Genomic DNA, 19361 nt, shown 5'->3' with positions numbered 1-19361 from the left:
AGTATTAGCTCTCTATTGGTCCTGTGCTCATAATAATCAATTCTATAGATACTTTGAATAGTAGTAATCATTAACAAACTGTTTCCCATCCCTTCCTTGCACCTCTGACTCTGTAGTTGCCATTGGCAGGTTTTGGTGCACCGTATCAATTGCTATGTATAGAGTGCTTGGGGGGCCCCATTGTAAAACTTGCATCGGGGCCCACAGCTCCTTAGCTACGCCACTGCAGGGAGATAATGCATACTGTAGCTAAAGCGGAAATCCGGTGTAATTTAGGCTACATTGACAGTGGTGTGTAGCAGTGCACCTGTGTGAGGTTCGCAGTGCGGTGGGTGCGTTGCGGTATAATGGCCTACAGCATCGTAATGCACTGCCTGCAGTGTGTTCCCACAAAATGTAACTAGTGACAGTGAAGCATACCATTAATTGACATGCACTTCCCTGATCCGATGCGTTCCTGCTGGCATAGGAAAGACAACACCCACTGTGAACGCTGACTGAAATTCAAGTGTCAGGGACATTAAGGCCTCTTTCACAGTGGGACGTTAAAGTCGCACGTTAAAACAACATGTAACGCAGAATAACTTACAGCAATGAAAATTCAATGGGTTGTTCACAGTGCAGACATTGCGTTGGTGTCTAACGCTGCACGTTAAATGAAAGTGCTGCATGCTATGCGTTATACACGTTTTTAGCTACGTTAGACTGTTTGCACATGCTCAGTAATGTTTTGTCTTTTTTTGTAACGCATGCGCCGTTTTCGTTCTATCACTGTGCGACGAAAACAGCACACCAAACGCAGGGCTAAAGAATGTACTATAACGTCCAAGTTGTAGTCTTTCAATGCGTTGCATTAGAGGCACGTTATGCGACCTGAACTTCACATCAAACCAAACGTCCCACTGTGAAAGAGGCCTTACTCTCTTTGTTATAACCAATGATGATAGCTGCAATTCTATGTACGCACCCTTTCAGTCCAAGCTAAGCCATATGAGGTGAAGGCCCCACCCCCATTTCAGAAAAACGTCATGAAATTTTATCTGGAGGCTGGGTCACCTCCTCCACAGCCCGGCCTCCATCACTGTAGCCCGCCCCCAGCTCTGTGTCTGCAGTGTAAGTGTGCCACATTCCTCTTTGAGAAGAGAGGAAATCTTGTTTTTCCTGGAGGCGGGGTTACCACCTTTACAGCCCAGCCTCCAGCAATGTGGCCCGCCTCCAGCTTTGTGGCTGTGGCGTAGTCGTGCACAGGGGTGTTGCTAGGATCCTAAGAGATCCGGGGGACTTTTGGGCACTCCAGATGGAAAATGGGTGTGGCCTGCACCATAATGTGGGTGTGGTCATGGGCGAAATCGCAATCTGATTATTTGCATTGAAACTGAAACCAATGCATATCAATGCATACCTCCCAACTTGAAATAAAAAAAGAGGAACACTTAAGCCACACCCATAATCACGCCCCTGACACAACCCTAGTCAAGCATACCATAAAGATTTCATAAGGATAATATGTTGTTTTGTAATTCAAACCCCCACTTTCTATTTTTGGTTCATTTTCCTTCATATGAACACTTGAAAATAAGAAATACTGTATATCAATTTAAAGGATATGAATAGTGGATATAAAAAAAAGTTTAGATTCAATTAAACACATTTTCAGTAGAAAAATACATATACTTACATAGATCTTTACATCAGTCCTGAAAGAGGGACAAATCAGGAAGAAAGAGGGACAGGGGGGCAGGGACTGCCTTTCCAAAAGTGGGACAGTTGGGAGCTATGTCAATGGTGTAATTTCCATTGAATGCAAATCTTCAAATGCGGTCATTGCTAAAATAATATGGACTGCATGCTGCAAATTTCTGCAGCACACATCCATTTGCCATGTAATGATTGTTAGATGCATAGGAAAATTCACATTAAAAACCGCATAAAAAAGTGAGAATTCCTATTCAGAAAACATATGTGAAATTTAATATCCTAGTAGAAAAAGATCCTAAATTACACTGGACTTCCGCTGTAATATGCCTATATTTTAAAAGGAGGAAAATTCTGCATTAATGATCAGGGCCCCACTTTATGCACCCCTAAGTATATCTTCACTAACACTGTAATAACGTTTTTATTTCTTGTCTTTCAGGTTACATTGTCTTATCTGGCCATATTGCGCTTTCGTTCTCTCACCAGTGCTTACACGCCAGATCCTGTGTATGAGAAGGAACTCCAACTTCCATACACCATTGGAAAACCTAAAGATTATCAAATTCAAATCGAGGATACTGCAGCCTCCAACATGCCTGCCCTTTATTTCCAACCCCAAAAATATACTCCACCTAAAACATCAACTTCTGACCTCCTGCTCGTAAGTAAAAAAAACAAAAACAAAAAAAAAATAATATATATTTATATATACAGTATGGGCTGGTGCACACCAGAGCTGTTCTGGAGCGTTTTTAAAAACGCTAGCTGTTTGAAAACTGCTGGGGTAATGTACTTTAATGGGCTGGGAGTTTTGTTAGCAGAGACAGTTGGGCTCTGGTATCTACTTAAATAAAGAAGGTGAGTATGTACAGAAATAATCAGATCAGAATATTCTCTTCTCTCTAATCTCCCATCCTGTTCCTCAACTGTCCCTTCTCACTGGTATCTTTCCATGCTTATCTAAAAAGGCTGTTGTGACACCACTACTTAAAAAAAATCATCTTTAGGTCCCACTGCATTCTTCAGCTACTGCCCTGTTTCACTTCTCTCATTTGCATCCAAATTACTTGAACAGCATATCCATGCTTAATTCAACCATTATTTATCTGCTAACTCCCTGCTTGGTGAGGTTCAATCTGGCTTTCGCTGTAACCACTCTACAGAAACAGCTGTTACTAAAGTGGACAATGATCTTCTAAATTTCTAAAACTTCTTACTGAACAGCTGCTGGCTTACTGAACAGGAATACAGCTACTGTTGTTAAAGACTTCCCATAAGATACAGTATATCAATGCTACTAAAGGAATTGTCCTTGGATGTATTTATACATCTCAATTAGATCACCTCTAATTCATCTCTTTTCCAAGCAAAATAATCCCAGTTTATCTAACCTGTCTTTGTAAGTGAGACCTTCCATCCTTTTGATTAATTTAGTAGCTCGTTTTTCTACCCTTTCTAAAACTCCAGTGTCTTTCCTGTAATGTAGTGCCAGAAACTATTCCATATTTCCTCGTTGCAGGTGATTTATATAGCACAGCGGCATGATAGCTGGTCCTGCCACCACGTACGTATTAGTATGCCGCCGGTGAACTGGGCGCATGGGGAGACGAATGACGGCCCATCCTGCTACCGCTCAAATTCCCGGCGGCATTAAATACTATCCCCCCTCTGAGTCATTGCAACTGAGAGGGAGATGCAATGCGGCGTACCTGAATTACCCTTATGCGCCCCGCGCACTATAGCATTACTGCTATAGCGGTGCCTAGTTTCGGCACTCATCGCTCAGCTCCGTGTGCAGAAACCACCTGCTTCACTGCCACTAACGCCCCCTCCCCCCACTACCACCACATAGGTGTCGAATGACAGCAGATATGGTGGCAGCTACAGAACAAAGATTGGAGCCCCATTAGCTGAAACAGGGAGATACCAAATTATTATTGATAATTTATATAGCACCATCGTCAGTAACTAACATGGGTGGGTACATAAAAATACAGTCAATGGTACATAGAGTAATACAGAGTTGGTAGACAACACAGTGTGAACAATATATTGTGATTAACAAAATGTACAGCAACTTACAAGACACAAAAAGGAGAGAAGCTTGTCCTTGCAAGCTTATACTCTAAAGGAATAGGCAGGAAGTAAGAGTGGGACATTATGTAAGGTGTGTATACAGAGCACAGGTGTGGAACTCCAGTCCTCAAGAGCCATATCCATGCCAGTGCTTAGGATGGACTAAAAAATGGAGAAATGTGCTCTACTTGATGAACCGCACCTTTCCTGACTCCCATCAATTAATTTGAACTGTGTCAAAAATGTGTGAGGACCTCGGCCCTGGAGGACTGGAGTTCAACATCCCTGATCCAGAGGCAGAATGTTTCTAGATTAGACCATATGTTCTAGATGCTTTCCCAGCATGTGGGAAAGGGAGGCCCTCATCCATGACTCAAAAGTAGCAGGGATTTTGTTCTCAATGTCATTTTAGAGCAAAAACAAGCAAAAGAAATCGCAGTTTCCATTAAGATATATGGTAACTTACTAGATCAGGATTCCCAAGTCCCTATCTAAGTCGGTTGTCTCCTCTGTATGCTTTTTCAGTTACATTGTGCCATGTCATTAGAATAGCCAAGACAGTTGACCTTACATTTGTCAACATTTAATTTCATCTGCCATTTACCGTTCGGGCATCTTGACAAGATCCTACTGCAGTATGTCACTTGTCGCATGTGACATGCTAGAAGTGACAAACTACAATAAGCTAAGAGTTAGTTGTAAATAATCAGAACAGTCCAAAAAGGACCAATGTTAGCAAGGGGGTCTTACAAGTTACTAATCCTGTGTGAGATCATTCTACTGCGGCTGGCCCGCTGTACACCACACACATTGAGTGCGCTCTCCACCAATTTTTTTCTCCCCAGTGCCTAGTGTGAACACGCCCTAACAGTAGAAAATATTACCCAATATTGTGTACAGAATAAGTAAAATCAAATAATTCATTGTTGCTTTATACAGCAATACTTTCTGAATGAGGATATTATCTGCATTGACTAGGGTCCTTTCACACTGAATTTATTACATTTTGTTTTGAACGCACATCATCACAATGCTATCCCCAAGGTACGTTCTCATTGGGTGCAGTGCTGCAGGTCCCACAAGGATGCATCGCACCGCAACGCTAAAAACAGCCTTCTGGGATTTCCGCCTTGCTACGCGATAATCCCTCTTCTGGCTGACAGCCAAACAGGAAGTGAGGCTCTCTAGCCCTCACTTCCTGTGGCGAAAATTTAAAATGCACGGAAGTGTATTGAAAAAATACACTTCCACGCATGCTGCATCGCCATAGAATTACATGACTTACGTCACTGCGCAAGCCAGCTGCCAACGAGCGGATGCTCTAGCATCGGCCGTGCAACAAAAAGGGTACTTCCCGTGCATCGCATTGCTCTGGCAGAGTATGAAAGACCCCATAGACTTTCATTGCCGAGCGTTACCATGTGGCAAAACGACACAATGAAAATGTCCAAAGTGTAAAAGGGGCCTAAGAGTTAAAACTATACAAGATTATTTTTTCCCTCTTAAGCAGTGATAGAACAGTCTGTTCGATTACAAGTGTTTTTATATAATGCCATAATGAACTGTCTACTAGAGTTGGGCCGAACCTCCGATTTTAGGTTCGCGAATCCTGTTCGCGAACTTCCGCGAAAGGTTCGGTTCGCGAAAAAGTTCGCGAACCGCCATAGACTTCAATGGGGAGGCGAACTTTCAAAGTTTTAAAAAATTCTATCAACTGAAAAAATGATAGAAAACATGTTTAAAAAGCTCTAATACCTGGAGCCACACCTAATTGAGTGAAATACACATCACTGCTGGAGGACCCGCCCACCCTCCCTCCCTCCTCCAAGCAAGGTCCTTTATACCATTTGCCTACCTACACTAATTAGTTATGGGACAGCTGCTACACACTCTGCTAGGGAGATTTTAATTCCTCCCACCTCCCTTCTACCCATTCCCTCCCTCCTACCGGAGGGAGGAGGGTCTCTTCTGCCAGGGAATTATACTATTTTAAAAACCAGTATACATCATACCATAGCTGGTACATCATACCATAGCTGGGAATACATACATGAGTATACATCATACCATAGCTGGGAATCGAACCCAGATCTCACTGTGTGGTGGACACGTCACCCTAAGCACTGTACCACTACAGAAGTAAGTGAAGCTAGCCTAAAATGTAACATTTATGCTCAATGCAATAGAACCATTAGGTTGCTTAAAGGAGAACTGTAGTGAGAGGTATATGGAGGCTGCCATATTGATTTCCTTTTAAGCTATACCAGTTGCCTGGCAGCCCTGCTGATCTATTTGGCTGCAGTAGTGTGAATCACACCAGAAACAAGCATGCAGCTAATTTTTCCTTTTAAAATAATACCAGTTGCCTGAATTGCCTGCTGATCCTGTGTCTCTAATACTTTTAGCCACAGCCCCTGAACAAGCATGCAGATCAGGTGCTCTGACTGAAGTCAGACTGGATTAGCTGCATGCTTGTTTCAGGGTGTGATTCAGCCACTATTGCAGTCACAAAGATCAGCTGGACTGCCAGGCAACTGGTATTGTTTACAGGAAACAGCCATATCACTCTCAGTTAAGGTTCCCTTTAAAGGAGAACTGTAGTGAAAGGTATATGGAGGCTACCATATTGATTTCCTTTTAAGCAATACCAGTTACCTGGCTATCCTGCAGATCCTCTGCCTCCAATACTTTTAGCCCTAGACCCTGAACAAGCATGCAGCAGATCTGGTGTTTGACATTTTTGTAAGATCTGACAAGATTAGCTGCATGCTTGTTTCTGGTGTGATTCACACTACTGCAGCCAAATAGATCAGCAGGGCTGCCAGGCAACTGGTATAGCTTAAAAGGAAATCAATATGGCAGCCTCCATATACCTCTCACTACAGTTCTCCTTTAAGCAACCTAATGGTTCTATTGCATTGAGCATAAATGTTAAATTTTAGGCTAGCTTCACTTACTTCTGTAGTGGTACAGTGCTTAGGGTGACGTGTCCACCACACAGTGAGATCTGGGTTTGATTCCCAGCTATGGTATGATGTATACTCATGTATGTATTCCCAGCTATGGTATGATGTACCAGCTATGGTATGATGTATACTGGTTTTTAAAATAGTATAATTCCCTGGCAGAAGAGACCCTCCTCCCTCCGGTAGAAGGGGAGGAGGTGGGAGGAATTAAAATCTCCCTAGCAGAGTGTGTACCAGCTGTCCCATAATTAATTAGTGTAGGCAGACAACTGAGGCAAATGGTATAAAGGACCTAGCTTGAAGGGAGGGTGGGCGGGTTCTCTAACACTGAAAGCAGTGTGTTTGACAATAAAATGTCTGCTGACAGTGAAATGGAGGCTAAAAATTTTGCTCAATACAGCATTATGGGGCGAATCGAACTTCCGCAAAAGTTCGCCTGATGCAGGCGAACGCGAACCCCCAAAGTTCGCCTGGAACCGTTCGCAGGCGAACCGTTCGGCCCAACTCTACTGTCTACATACTTCAGTGATTTTACAGTAATTGGCATGGCTGCTGAAATTAGTTAATAGCTCACGTTCATTCCTAATTTTCTATGTGCTTTTTTTTTCCAGCTTTAATTTGAATGCTATACCAGCTTCCAGAAGAAAAGGAGCAACATAAGAAAAAACAGTCATTTTGTTTCTGTTATTAGTCTCGTTATGGCTTTCACATGGCACAAAGTTATTTATGTTGTAAAGCCATTAGTGAGGGCCCTGACAGCACTGGCTAGAGTCATGCAAGGGATTTTCATGCTTGTGGTCTTCCAGTGACGTATTCAGCGGAAGTTCTTGGATCCTTCTAACTGTAAAAACACCTCTGTGCTCAGCACACTCTGCACACACCATATGGCTCATTATGCACTTATGAAGATCCTTGTGACCCACATTATAACGTCATATATCACACGGTCCATCAGTAAACTCTGACCTGTTTCGCTGCTCAATTCGTCAGAGGTGAGTTTAGTGGGAAACCGGTCGGGTGGAGAGGAGGAAGCATCTGTTATTTTCTTGTCAAAAGCACTATCTAAACTATTAAGGTACATGTGATGTATGGACCCCAGATATGAGTTCTGCGATTAGGTGCTCTTATATTATGGTGTGTGCAATAAATGGATTTTTGAATAATAATATGCACTTATAGCTTTTATATATATGTTTAGCATGTGCCCTGAATCCTATATACAAGGAAGTTTGCAGGAAAACATACGAACTGGAAAGCAGGACTTTACTGATGACCTTATAGTGTGGGTCATAAGGAACTTGGCAAGCATATATTGAGCCAGGTGTGCTGCTGGTTTTACAGCTTAAAATATCCAAGAACTTGTGCTGAATACTTGATGGGAGTTTGAAGAGTTAGTAGCAGCACATTTATATTTGGCTGCAAATGGAATCCTGGTGGAACTTTGATGTTTTATTTGTTGCATGGATTTTATTGTTGTTCTTATGCTTTTGATCTTGTTAGGTTACATTTTCTTCTGAAACATATTTTTTCCATCAAACCACAGGGTATCCCACTGACTATTATATAATCATCTTTGTGGAAAACAGTGGCTATGAAAACTGTAATCTCACTTTCCATAGGTTAATTTTACATGTAGAAGACTTAGCTAAAGTACTTTTGACACACAACTGTACCTGTACTTGCCCTCACCTATATATTTAGCTTTCACTTAATAAAATTGTTGCTTTTGAATGGTGAACATTTGGAAAGTTTTCTGGCTCGTGGTCTACAGGTTAAGGCTCCCTGCACACTGCAAATCCGTTTTCCGATTCCGTTTCCGATTCCGATTCCGTTTCCGATTTTCCCTGAATACATTCAACAGAAAAACGGATCAAAAAACGCAGCATGCAGTTAAGATTAAAAATCTGAATCGGAATCGGATGTAAAAACAGATTAAAAAGCGGAATCGGAATCTGAAATGCATGCAGTGTGCAAGAGGCCTTAAAGAGACTCTGTAACAAAATGTTCAGCCTTATTTCTTCTATCCTATAAGTTCCTATACCTGTTCTAATGTGGTCTGTCTTACTGCAGCCTTTCCTAGTTGCACAGTAGCTGTATTAGCTCTGTTGTCTAATCTAATCTTCTTTCCTTTCCCGGCTTTGCTCAGGCAGGAATGTGCTGCTCTGCTGTGATAGGATAGAAGTTATGCACACCCTCCCCAGGCCCCCTGCAGGCTCTGTATGAGTCACAGACTGAGCTTCTCTGAGCCTGTCACATGCTGGTTAGAAGCCATGTTTTTTGTTTGTAAACACTGCCTAAAACTGGCAATTACAAGCCAGGATCTCAGCAGGAAGTGCCAGAAACAGCACAGAGGGGCCCAGGAGAACATAATGAATAGAATGGTATGCTTTTTATTGTAAGAATTTTAGAGTACAGATTCTCTTTAATCAGTATAGTCTCATCCAAGCTATTTTAACCTCCTTGGCGGTAACCCCGTGTGTGACACGGGGTAAGCCGCCGGAGGGTGCCGCTCAGGCCCTGCTGGGCCGATTTTCATAATTTTTGTTTTGCTGGACGCAGCTAGCACTTTGCTAGCTGCGCCAGCACTCTGATCGCCGCCGGCCCCTGCCCGATCGCCGCTATCTGCTGCGGCGCGGGCCCCCCCCCCTCCAGACCCCAGCGCTGCCTGGCCAATCAGTGCCAGGCAGCGCCGAGGGGTGGCCCGGGACTCCCAATGACGTCCCGACGTCAGTGACGTCATCCCGCCCCGTCGCCATGGCGACGGGGGAAGCCCTCCAGGAAATCCCGTTCTATGAACGGGATTTCCTGATCGGAGATCGCCGAAGGCGATCGAAGCGGGCGGGGGGATGCCGCTCAGCAGCGGCTATCATGTAGCGAGCCCTCGGCTCGCTACATGATTAAAAAAAAAAAATTTTTTTTAAAAACTGCTGCGCTCCCTCCTGGCGGTATTTTTCATACCGCCAAGGAGGTTAAAAGTGTAGTTTAAAGCGAGTGTGTTTTTCAACTTTATTTGATTTATATAGTTTTAGGGACATTTTTTTTTTAGTAGTTTATATTTTATTTCTTTTTAACCACTTCAGCCTTCAGTCGTTTTCACTTTATGCATCCGAGCAATTTTAACCTCCCATTCATTAGCCTATAACTTTATCACTACTTATCACAATGAACTGATCTATATCTTGTTTTTTCCACCACCAATTAGGCCTTCTTTGGGTGGTACATTTTGCTAAGAGCCACTTTACTGTAAATGCATTTTAACAGGAAGAATAAGAAAAAAACGGAAAAAATTCATTATTTCTCAGTTTTCAGCCATTATAGTTTTAAAATAATACATGCCTCCATAATTAAAACTCATATATTGTATTTGCTCATATGTCCCGGTTATTACACCATTAAAATTATGTCCCTATCACAATGTATGGCGACAATATTTTATTTGGAAATAAAGGTGCATTTTTTCCAATTTGCATCTATCACTATTTACAAGTTTAAAATAAAAAAAATATAGAAATATTTCATCTTTACATTGATATTTAAAAAGTTTAGACCCTTAGGTAAATATTTACATAATTTTTTTTTTATTGTAATTTTTTTTTTTTTTTATATATTAAACATTTTATTTGGGTATTTTTTGGGAGGGTGGGATGTAAACAGTAGTCTTAGATTGTAAATGTATGTTAAGTTTCATTTTTTTTACTTTTAGTTGTGGTTTTACTTTTTGGCCACAAGATGGCGGCCATGAGTTTGTTTACATGACGTCACTCCAAGCGTAACATACGCTTAGAGAGACGCATGGGGGACGAAACAGCCAGAAAAAGCGAAGCTTCTGAGAGAAGCGGTAGCTTTTTCTGCGGGGGAGAGGAATCAGTGATCGGGCACCATAGCCCGATTCACTGATTGCCAGGCTAACGAACCGCGTCCGGGAGCGCGCATGCACGCGCGCGATCGGCCGCGGGAGCACGCAGACGCGCACATTGCCTCCTGGGCGTAGCTAGTACGTCCAGGAGGCCAAAATAGTTAAACAGGAAAATATTAACTATCACAATTGAAAATGTGATATTTGTTTGGAGCTGCACCTGTTTTTTTCACAACAGTTCCTCTTTAACCGCTTACGGACTGCTGTCAACGCCTTGTTTAGATCCTCTAATACCTGCCAGGGCATAGATTTCACCTCGCCGCTGCCACACATTTTCGCCACTCTCGCCGCTCCGCCGGTCTTGTCGCTCTCTGCCTGCCGCAGCTCACTCACCCTGCCCTCTCTATGATAGCAGAGCCCTTACACTGCTACTGCCTATAGAGCGCGCCCTAGTGGCTGCTGCTCTGCTCTGGCGCTTTGAGTCCGCAAGGAGAAAAGCGCAATATAAATGTTATTTGTCTTGTCTTGTCTTGTGAGCTGGTCAGGAGCCTATTGGATCCTAACCCTGCCATCAATTTTAAGCAACTCCCATTGGCTTACAGTGATCACACGGTCAGGAGCCAATGAAAGCAGCTACTGACTGGCTCACTGAGCTCTACCGTCCTAAGAGATGGCAGAGTGGGTGGCCTGAGGTTTCAGGTGTGCAGCGCAGAAGGCGATTGCAGCGGGTATGTGCGGTGATTCGTCGGTATCTGGTGGTTTCTGGTACCAGCGGTCTCTGGTCCTTAAGGGGGCAGAGACAGCTGGTACTTAGGTGGTTAAATAACTCTATAGAGAACAAATGGTCTGTTTTTGCATCAGCAAGTATAGGATCCAGTGTACCAGTTAATAAAAAAAAAAATATTTTTTTACTAATATTTATAGGTTTCCATTTTGTATTTATATTTTTGATGCTAAACACAATGAATAATATACACAGATCAATGATCCGCACCTGCCTAATATAGTTAGGGAGGAAAACAAAGATTGCCCCATAAAAATAGCACCACTTATAAGATTTGGTCAAAGATATAACAATACTTTATTACAAGGGGAAGTTTTAATAGTGTTTTAAATAAATATATATTATACCTGACACACCATTTTCTTATAATAAAGTACTGTTTTATGTTTGACCCGATACAGCGCTATTTTTATGGGGCAAGCTTTTTTCTCCCTGAACTAAACACAATAAACAAGAGAAAACTGCTAAAAAATAAATGACATCACCTTTAAGGCAGGAAGCAAAATATACAATTGAAAGATATACTTTTCTATTTCAGACATTTTCTTAATTTCCATGAAAAGAAAGAAACAATGAATCAAGGAACCGCATAACTTGACCAAACAAAACGCAATAAAAAAACAGAGTGGCCCTTGGTGGGCAAAGTTGTGCAATAATATATTTTAATCTTCATTGGTTACAGAGCTTGGTGAAGCCCAGGGTCATTATTTGGACAAGATCCAGCATCGCCATACGCTGCTCTATTTGTGTGGATAACTTGTGTTACTTGCAATGTCTCACTACATGAAAAAGGAGGAGAAGCAAAGAAGTCTGGCACTGTAGTTTTAATGCAAGCAGCAGGTGTACAGGATTTGAAATCCCAGTGGTTGCACAGGGACGTGTGTACACGTGAAAACATGATATACTTATCGTGCTCTGCTGGAGTGGGGAGGCATCTGTGGGCGCCAGAGGGTGCACGGCCTTACGACCGTTTCGCAATGGGGTGAGCCTTGCTTCCTCGGAGGCTAACGTGCACGTGGAATTTTCATACCTGCTATTGGCTACCCTTTACATCATCCACAGTTTTACTGAGTGCCTGCCACCACCTTTCTCTCAGATTGCATCTCACTACATGAAGACTGAGTGACTGCCAAAGCCCTTTACTAGGGTCCTTCCGGTCTGCACACAAATATAAGCTGGCCAATACTGAGTCATGTTAGATTGACTTGAACGCCTTGGAAGTACTGAATGAGCTATTTTCATCCACTGAACAATCTGTGTTTTATGGTAATACATTGGTAGGGCATATTTTCAGGGATGGCTTATTTTTTTCATACAGAAAAGTGTAGCAATTAGCTCCCCCTGGTGGCCAAAAGCCCAACAACACCTTACTATATACTGTGATGAAATGGTAGAATGAAGCAGGAAAGATATGGCAGAGAAGACCCTTCACCACAGTAAGGAAACCATAAGGGTTGGCAAGTGGAAGGAATAACTCACATACTGTAGATAGGGTAGCCCAGCTTCTCACACACACTCCTGTCTCAGACACGTTCCAGCTGGCTGTGGCTGGATGAAAGACCAGGGTTCAAATCTCAGCTCCTCCTGTTCAGTAAGCCAGCACCTATTCAGTAGGAGACCTTGGGCAAGACTCCAACACTGCTACTGCCTATAGAGCGCGTCCTAGTGGCTGCAGCTCTGGCGCTTTAAGTCCGCCAAGAGAAAAGCACAATATAAATGTTCTGTTTGTTTTTTGCTCTATTCTGTGTTTCACTGGCTCCTCCTAGTGGCCGGATTCAGCAACAATACTAATACAATATTTACCAATACTGTACATTAAAGGATAGGGCCAAGGAAATAAAAAAAAAAATACTTACCCGGGGCTTCATCCAGGCCCTTGGCAGCCAATATGTCCCTCGCCGGAGCTCTTGTGTCCCCTCCGTTGGAGATACCGACCTCGCAGGTCAGCATCTTCTGCGCCTTCTCGAGCACGCTCGTGTGGCCTGGAGAATTCTCAGAACGCTCCCGGCCATGAGCGGAGCGGCTACACGCTCCCGCAGGCGCAGAAGATGCTGACCTCCAGGTCGGCATCGCCAGCAGAGGGGATCCCGGGACACCGGAACTGTGGCAAATTACATATCGGCTGCCAGGAGCTGGATGAAGCCCCGGGTAAGTAGATTTTTTTTTTATGTCCTCGGATGTATCCTTTAATTTGTCTATGAAAGCTAACTAGGGCTTATATTTTGAGCATTTGAAAAAATACTGCAAAAATGCTACAAGGACTTATTTATGGGGTAGGTCTTATTTTGGGGTAAACACAGTAACTATGAGAGCCTGTGCAGGCTGCAGAGGCTTCCCGGGAATGAAGAGAAAGATCGCCCTCTAAAAACTTCAGCAACCAAGGGCCGGAGCAAAGAGATAAAGGTAAAGTAGAAGAGAAGACGAGGCAGATGAAAGGAGAATAGAGAAGAGGAAGAGAAGAAAGTGTTCCCTGTCTGATTTTTATATTATATAAAATTACAGTTCCATTATTGATAGGTCAATAGGGGGAAGTTTTAGCTGTATCCAGGACTCCTGCGCTTTTTATTTAGGCAAGGTAGGAAAAAAATCAAAAACCAAGCCAAACCCAGTTTGTGATTCAGTTCATTTTTAGCCCTCTTTTCCACGGGAGGCTGAACTATTCATTTGTCGAGTAGTTCAGCCTCCTGTCTGCTGGCCACAACCGCTATATGGCAGCGTTACCCAGGGGCCAGAAACCATCTCATGTCGTGTCTGTACATGGCAACCACCATACACAGAAGCCACTCCTTGGCGGAGCCACCTGTCTACCGCCCGTGCCGAGTGCTAGTAAGCGCCTGGACGGTAATGGGGAGCAGCTGACAGACCGTGAATCTACCATCTTTAGCTGCTTGAGTTAAGGCCTGACATGACTTACCCAAACAAGGGTTGTTTTGGGGTTACTGATAGCTAGCTGAACTAATAAAAATCTGTACTAGTCACTTTTGTATTAGCATTAAAGCCTATTTTCCCCACAGTTAAACATATACTATTACAAAGACTTTCACTTCCTGTGGTGCCACTGCTTAAAGGAAGTTCAAGAATCTCTCTGTCCAGGAGACCGACAGTAATACATAATTTATTTTCTTTTAGTAACGCTTATAACTTCTGAAAGGTTTGCGGTGTCCCTGTTGGACATATTCTTCACTTTCTTAGGTGTCATTCATGCAGAAAGCAAGGGGAGAATGATCAATGGAGCACAGACTACAGCATAAACTTAGCAGGGGTTCTCTCCCTTCCCCGCCAGGCCATGGGCTTTACAGACGAAAACAAAAACAGTACCAGCTCAGGCAACATATTTGAAAAAAAGGTTATACAGTGCCTATAGTGCAGTTTTAGCTATGGCAGCACGTACCAGCAATACTTTGACTGCCAAGTATCATGTGATTGCTTTATTGTTCTTGACAATCTATAAAACTACATGTCAAGGCAATCATGGGGTTGAAAACAGACTCCCAGCCACATTAGAAACATAAGGCTTATTTAGAGTGTACCAGAGACAAACTATTAGGGCTCAGCCACACTATACGTGCCTTTCTGAGCGCAACTTGGATTTATTTTATTTATTATTATTATTATTTTTTTTTATTTAGTATTTATAAAGCATCAACATATTACGTAGCGCTGGACATTAGTTTAGGTTACAGACAATGTGTAGGGGTGACATACAGCAGTAAGACAATAGAGGAATACATGCAAACCAGATCACGCAGCGCAGTAGGACTACAAGGTAATGCTTACTGGATGGGAGCATGAAGATTAGGCAAGTGGAGTTCACTCAGATCCATAGGATGGGTGTACGGTAATGAAGGTGCGTGAACAGGTAGGAGACACAAGGAGGAGGAGGACCCTGCCGAATGCTTACAATCTAGGAGAGGTGGGGAAACAAAAGGTAGGGGACCAGAGTTCAGCTGCGAGCTTAGAGGACTAGTGGGGTGGGGGGCAGAGTAAAAAGGTGAGTTTTGAGGGCCTTCTTGAAGATGTTGAAGGAGGGGGAAAACCCTAATGGGGTGAAGTAGGGAGTTCCATAGTGTTGGAGCAGCTCTTGAGAAGTCCTGGAGGCGTGCATGGGACTGGGTGATGCGGGGGGCGGTCAAGCGAAGTTCATTGGAGGAGTGGAGTGAGCGGCTAGGTGTGTACCTCTGGGTAAGATTGGAAATGTAGGTTGGGCAGGTTTTGTGGACAGATTTGTAGGCCAGACACAGTATATGGAATCTGATTCTGGACTGGACTGCATTGTTTAAAAAGGAAATAAATATGAGTCTCCATATCATTCTAAGGTCGGGTACATTTTATGTTGACCCAAAACAAAATATGGGGTTACAAAATGGACTGGTGCCATTGCATATGCTCAATTAAAATGATTATGAATGAAGTTCAGTTACTAATACTTTTTTTCTCCAAACAAAAATGATGAAGACTGTTCTGCATGACAGCAGGGGACGGCGGAAAAAGAAAACGAATGACTGTCACCTCAGTCATTCTTTATGGTGTATTAGTTTGATGTTTTCCATTCTTTTATATCTGTGCATGGTAAAGTTAAAGAACAACAAAGAACAGCACATGTCTGACATTCAGTATTGTTTAATGAATACAAAAATGAGATTGCATAGAAATAGGAGTCAATTTTTTTTCAAAATTTCAATTTTCGATGTTTCTGTGAAAAATATACATTATTTGTCTTGTGAATTATATACAGTCCAATTTTTCTTTAAAACACCTGCATTTTGCAAAAAAAGGGAAAGATCAATTTGTTATCTAAGAGAACATTCCTCTGTATTGTTGTGATCATGTGACCTCCGGAATGGCATTTACTTTAACCTATTTTTGGCTGTGAAGGAGGGAATATGGTGGGGGTACATCACTGACATTTGCTAGGTTTTTTTGGGGCAATACCTTTAAAGGGGTATTATACTCAAAATTCAACTATGGTCTAAAGAATAAACATAGCATAACACTGACAGCTAAAACCATCTGACTATTTTTCAAGTGACTGGAAGGGTTAAAACTCCAGCTTTTTACCTCATTTAGCTGCTAAATGATAAGCTTGCCCTTTATGACCAGCATTATTAGATTGGTTAGGAAGTGTAATAAACAAGATAAAAAAAAGTTCCTGCTGTATCCAGCAGGGGTGGGGGAGCAGATGACTTTCTCTCCCTTATTTGCTCACTAATTACTTTATTAGGAGTCAATCTGATAGTTTATACTGCAGGCAATGATATCAGTTAGCTTCAATGCGGTTTAAATATGCATTGAAATGACAACAGAGTGGTCCTGTAGTGTTCCATATTCCTTTTTTACTCTGTTTAATGCATTAGGGCAAAAATGTAATAAATTACGTGTAATCTCACTTTAATGACTAGCTGTACATAGGATTCTTAAAAATGTTCAGAGGTATAAAGTACCTAGCAAGCTCAGGGCAAACCAGAACTCCTAGCAGTGTGTAATGGGTTACAATGAACCTAAAAGCCCTCTTACTAAAATGCATGGAAAACAGAAGATTGCTTTCTTAAAATAGAAAGTATTCGCGATAATTCAGGTTGGCGTGAGCTCCGAGATGTCTCCCAGTGCATCACTGCTGAAATATGCAAACTATCCATTGTTGTCCCTGTGAGCTAGCCACACCTCCAGAATAATTCAACATGCATACAGACCGTTTCGGATTGATTGATCCTCATCAGTGCATGGCATGGATTAATGTGGCTCTATGGGGTAGGACTTGAAACACCCAGAGGTACAGAGTACCCAGCAAGCTCATGGTGAACCAATACTACTCCAACCTGAATTATCGCAAATTCTTTCTTTTTTAAGAAAGCAATCTTTTTTTTTTTTATAAAAAAACTTTCAAAAACCGAAGTTTCTTCTTCAGGCAAGATGCAGAACTACAGTTCTGATCCAGTTGTGTACAGTATCATGCCTGATGAAGTAATGTACATTTAGAAACCATGCAATATAAACTATCTAGAGTTAGTCATTAAACATACTACTTTTTGTCAAGATAAGAAATGTTGCTTTAAAAGACAACTATCAAAATTAACTAAAATTCTAAATGCCACATATATTTCCAGTAATTATTAGCAAATAGTAATACAAAGACTTTTTTCATCTTTTCATTTCTTATGTGAAGAAAATATGACATTTACAGAGAACAGTTTTCACTGTGGGCATTACTATGGAGAACTGTGTCCAGCACAACCCGCATACAGAAACAGTCCTTACTGGCTGTGATGCTGTGACTGAAACTTCTTCAGAATGGCAGAAAGCAGAGATATAGCATCAAAATAGTGTGTAAATAACTCATCAGCTGCGGCTCTGTGCGCCTTGTTCCTGTGTCTCTGCGTCACACAGTTCTAACTTAACAGCAAGAAGATTACAGCCAGGAAGAGCTCATTCTAAACGGTGGGTGTAAGCATCCAAGAACAGGCATAAAGCTTCTCTGTGGTTGAAAAATCTCTCAGCTGTTGATCTGTGAGAAAGCACTGTGTGCCGGCAAGGCAGAAATAAACAGTAAATGATTCCTCTGTGAATAATGACAGGGAAGTGGCACCTATCTACATGGTACAGTCCTGGTATTGACACAGACTCAAGAAGCAGGGCTCTGATACATAAGGAATTTCCTTCACACAGGCTGTGAAAAGAGACTTCTGAAAAGCCTTCTGTTGTTACTGGCTAATGGCTCTATAGGTATGTGGGGTTTACAGGATGACAGTTTCTGTGATAGCTGTGCTTTAAGTATTGTTTTTGGCCTGTGATGCAAAGCCAAAGAGGCCCATAAGTAATCGCATGAGTGGTCACATGACTACAAGTTTACTAAGGAATTTAAGGTAGGTAGAGTTTTTGTTTTTAATTTACACAGCAGGTAACCATTTGGATGATATGGAAGATACTCTCAGTGCTCAGTTTAGCCGAGCCTGGAGTCCAACTTTATTTACTATTTAAAAAACAAAAAAAATCAAATAAAAAAATACACAGTTGGTTATATAAAACATCTCCTGCAAAAGATAAGGGATGAAAAGTTAGAAGAACAAAGGATGATTAGAAACAGGCTGAGGAAAGAACAATTCTACAGTCAAAATATTTTGATTTTAAGGCCCAAACTACAAACAGCTGACACAACCGAGACCAGTCTGTAGTAAAGTATCAGAGGTCAGCGTAATAGTCACACTTGTCTTCTTGAAGTCATTTGCCCTTGGTGTCTCTTGAGGAGTAGCGGAAAATGGAAAGCATCTCCTGTTCAGTTTTGTGTCATACCGTCCTGGAGTTTGTACTTGAAGTGGTACAAATCCTTTTTCCCTGCATCATCTCTCCCCTCTCAGCGGAGACTGTGAAGAGTTCACACTGCAGAAGAGGACAGTGCCAGCGTTATCAGCTTATGCTGGTAAACTGAGTTTCTTCCCCTTCAGAACTGGAAATGAAAAAGGAGAAAAAGAGACAGCTTAAACACCAGCATCCACGTTTCATCCACATCAAACAGTGCACATCTGTCCTGAAGAGATTATCGTTCATGTGTAAAAGTAGAGAAAAAATAATAACGAAAGTGGAATCTTAAAGAGACTCTGAAGCGAGAATAATTCTTGCTTCAGAGCTCATGGTTAGCAGGGGCACGTGTGCCCCTGCTAAACCGCCGCTATAGCGCCGCTAAACGGGGGTCCCTTCACCCCCAAACCCCCCACTGCGACACTTGGTCGCAGACTTGGTCGCTCCTGGAGGCAGGGCTAACGGCTGCAGCCCTGCCTCCAGTCGCGTCTATCAGCAGCGCATCGCCGCCTCTCCCCCGCCCCTCTCAGTGAAGGAAGACTGAGAGGGGCGGGGGAGAGGCGGAGATACGCGCTGACAGACGCGCGTGGGGCAGGGCTGCGGCGGTTAGCCCTGCCCCAACCAGGAAGCGCTCCCCCGCTGAAACGAGGGGATTTGGGGGATCAGGGACCCCCGTTAAGCCGCGGGA

At 42.6% G+C, this 19361-nt stretch overlaps 2 protein-coding genes across 3 annotated transcripts in view; one reads left to right on the top strand and one right to left on the bottom strand.

The window, feature by feature from the left end:
- SYNGR4 (synaptogyrin 4) overlaps positions 1 to 8488 on the top strand; it is a 49300-nt gene extending 40812 nt beyond the window's left edge. For both annotated transcript variants that reach the window (XM_068242977.1, XM_068242976.1), the window contains 2 exons: positions 2138 to 2359; positions 7352 to 8488. In XM_068242977.1, coding sequence (XP_068099078.1) covers positions 2138 to 2359; positions 7352 to 7357 — 228 coding nt within the window. In that variant the 3' untranslated portion in view covers positions 7358 to 8488. The remainder of the gene's footprint in view (positions 1 to 2137; positions 2360 to 7351) is intronic.
- Positions 8489 to 15984: 7496 nt separating this feature from the next.
- Positions 15985 to 19361, bottom strand: part of KDELR1 (KDEL endoplasmic reticulum protein retention receptor 1) — a 51982-nt gene continuing 48605 nt past the window's right edge. Inside the window, exon 5 of the mRNA XM_068241309.1 lies at positions 15985 to 18821. Coding sequence (XP_068097410.1) covers positions 18787 to 18821 — 35 coding nt within the window. The 3' untranslated portion in view covers positions 15985 to 18786. The remainder of the gene's footprint in view (positions 18822 to 19361) is intronic.

Source organism: Hyperolius riggenbachi, chromosome 6 (genome assembly GCF_040937935.1).
Source record: "Hyperolius riggenbachi isolate aHypRig1 chromosome 6, aHypRig1.pri, whole genome shotgun sequence".
Classification (NCBI taxonomy): domain Eukaryota; kingdom Metazoa; phylum Chordata; class Amphibia; order Anura; family Hyperoliidae; genus Hyperolius; species Hyperolius riggenbachi.
Note: the sequence above shows the minus strand (reverse complement) of the source record. Positions and strands in the feature narration are given on the sequence as shown.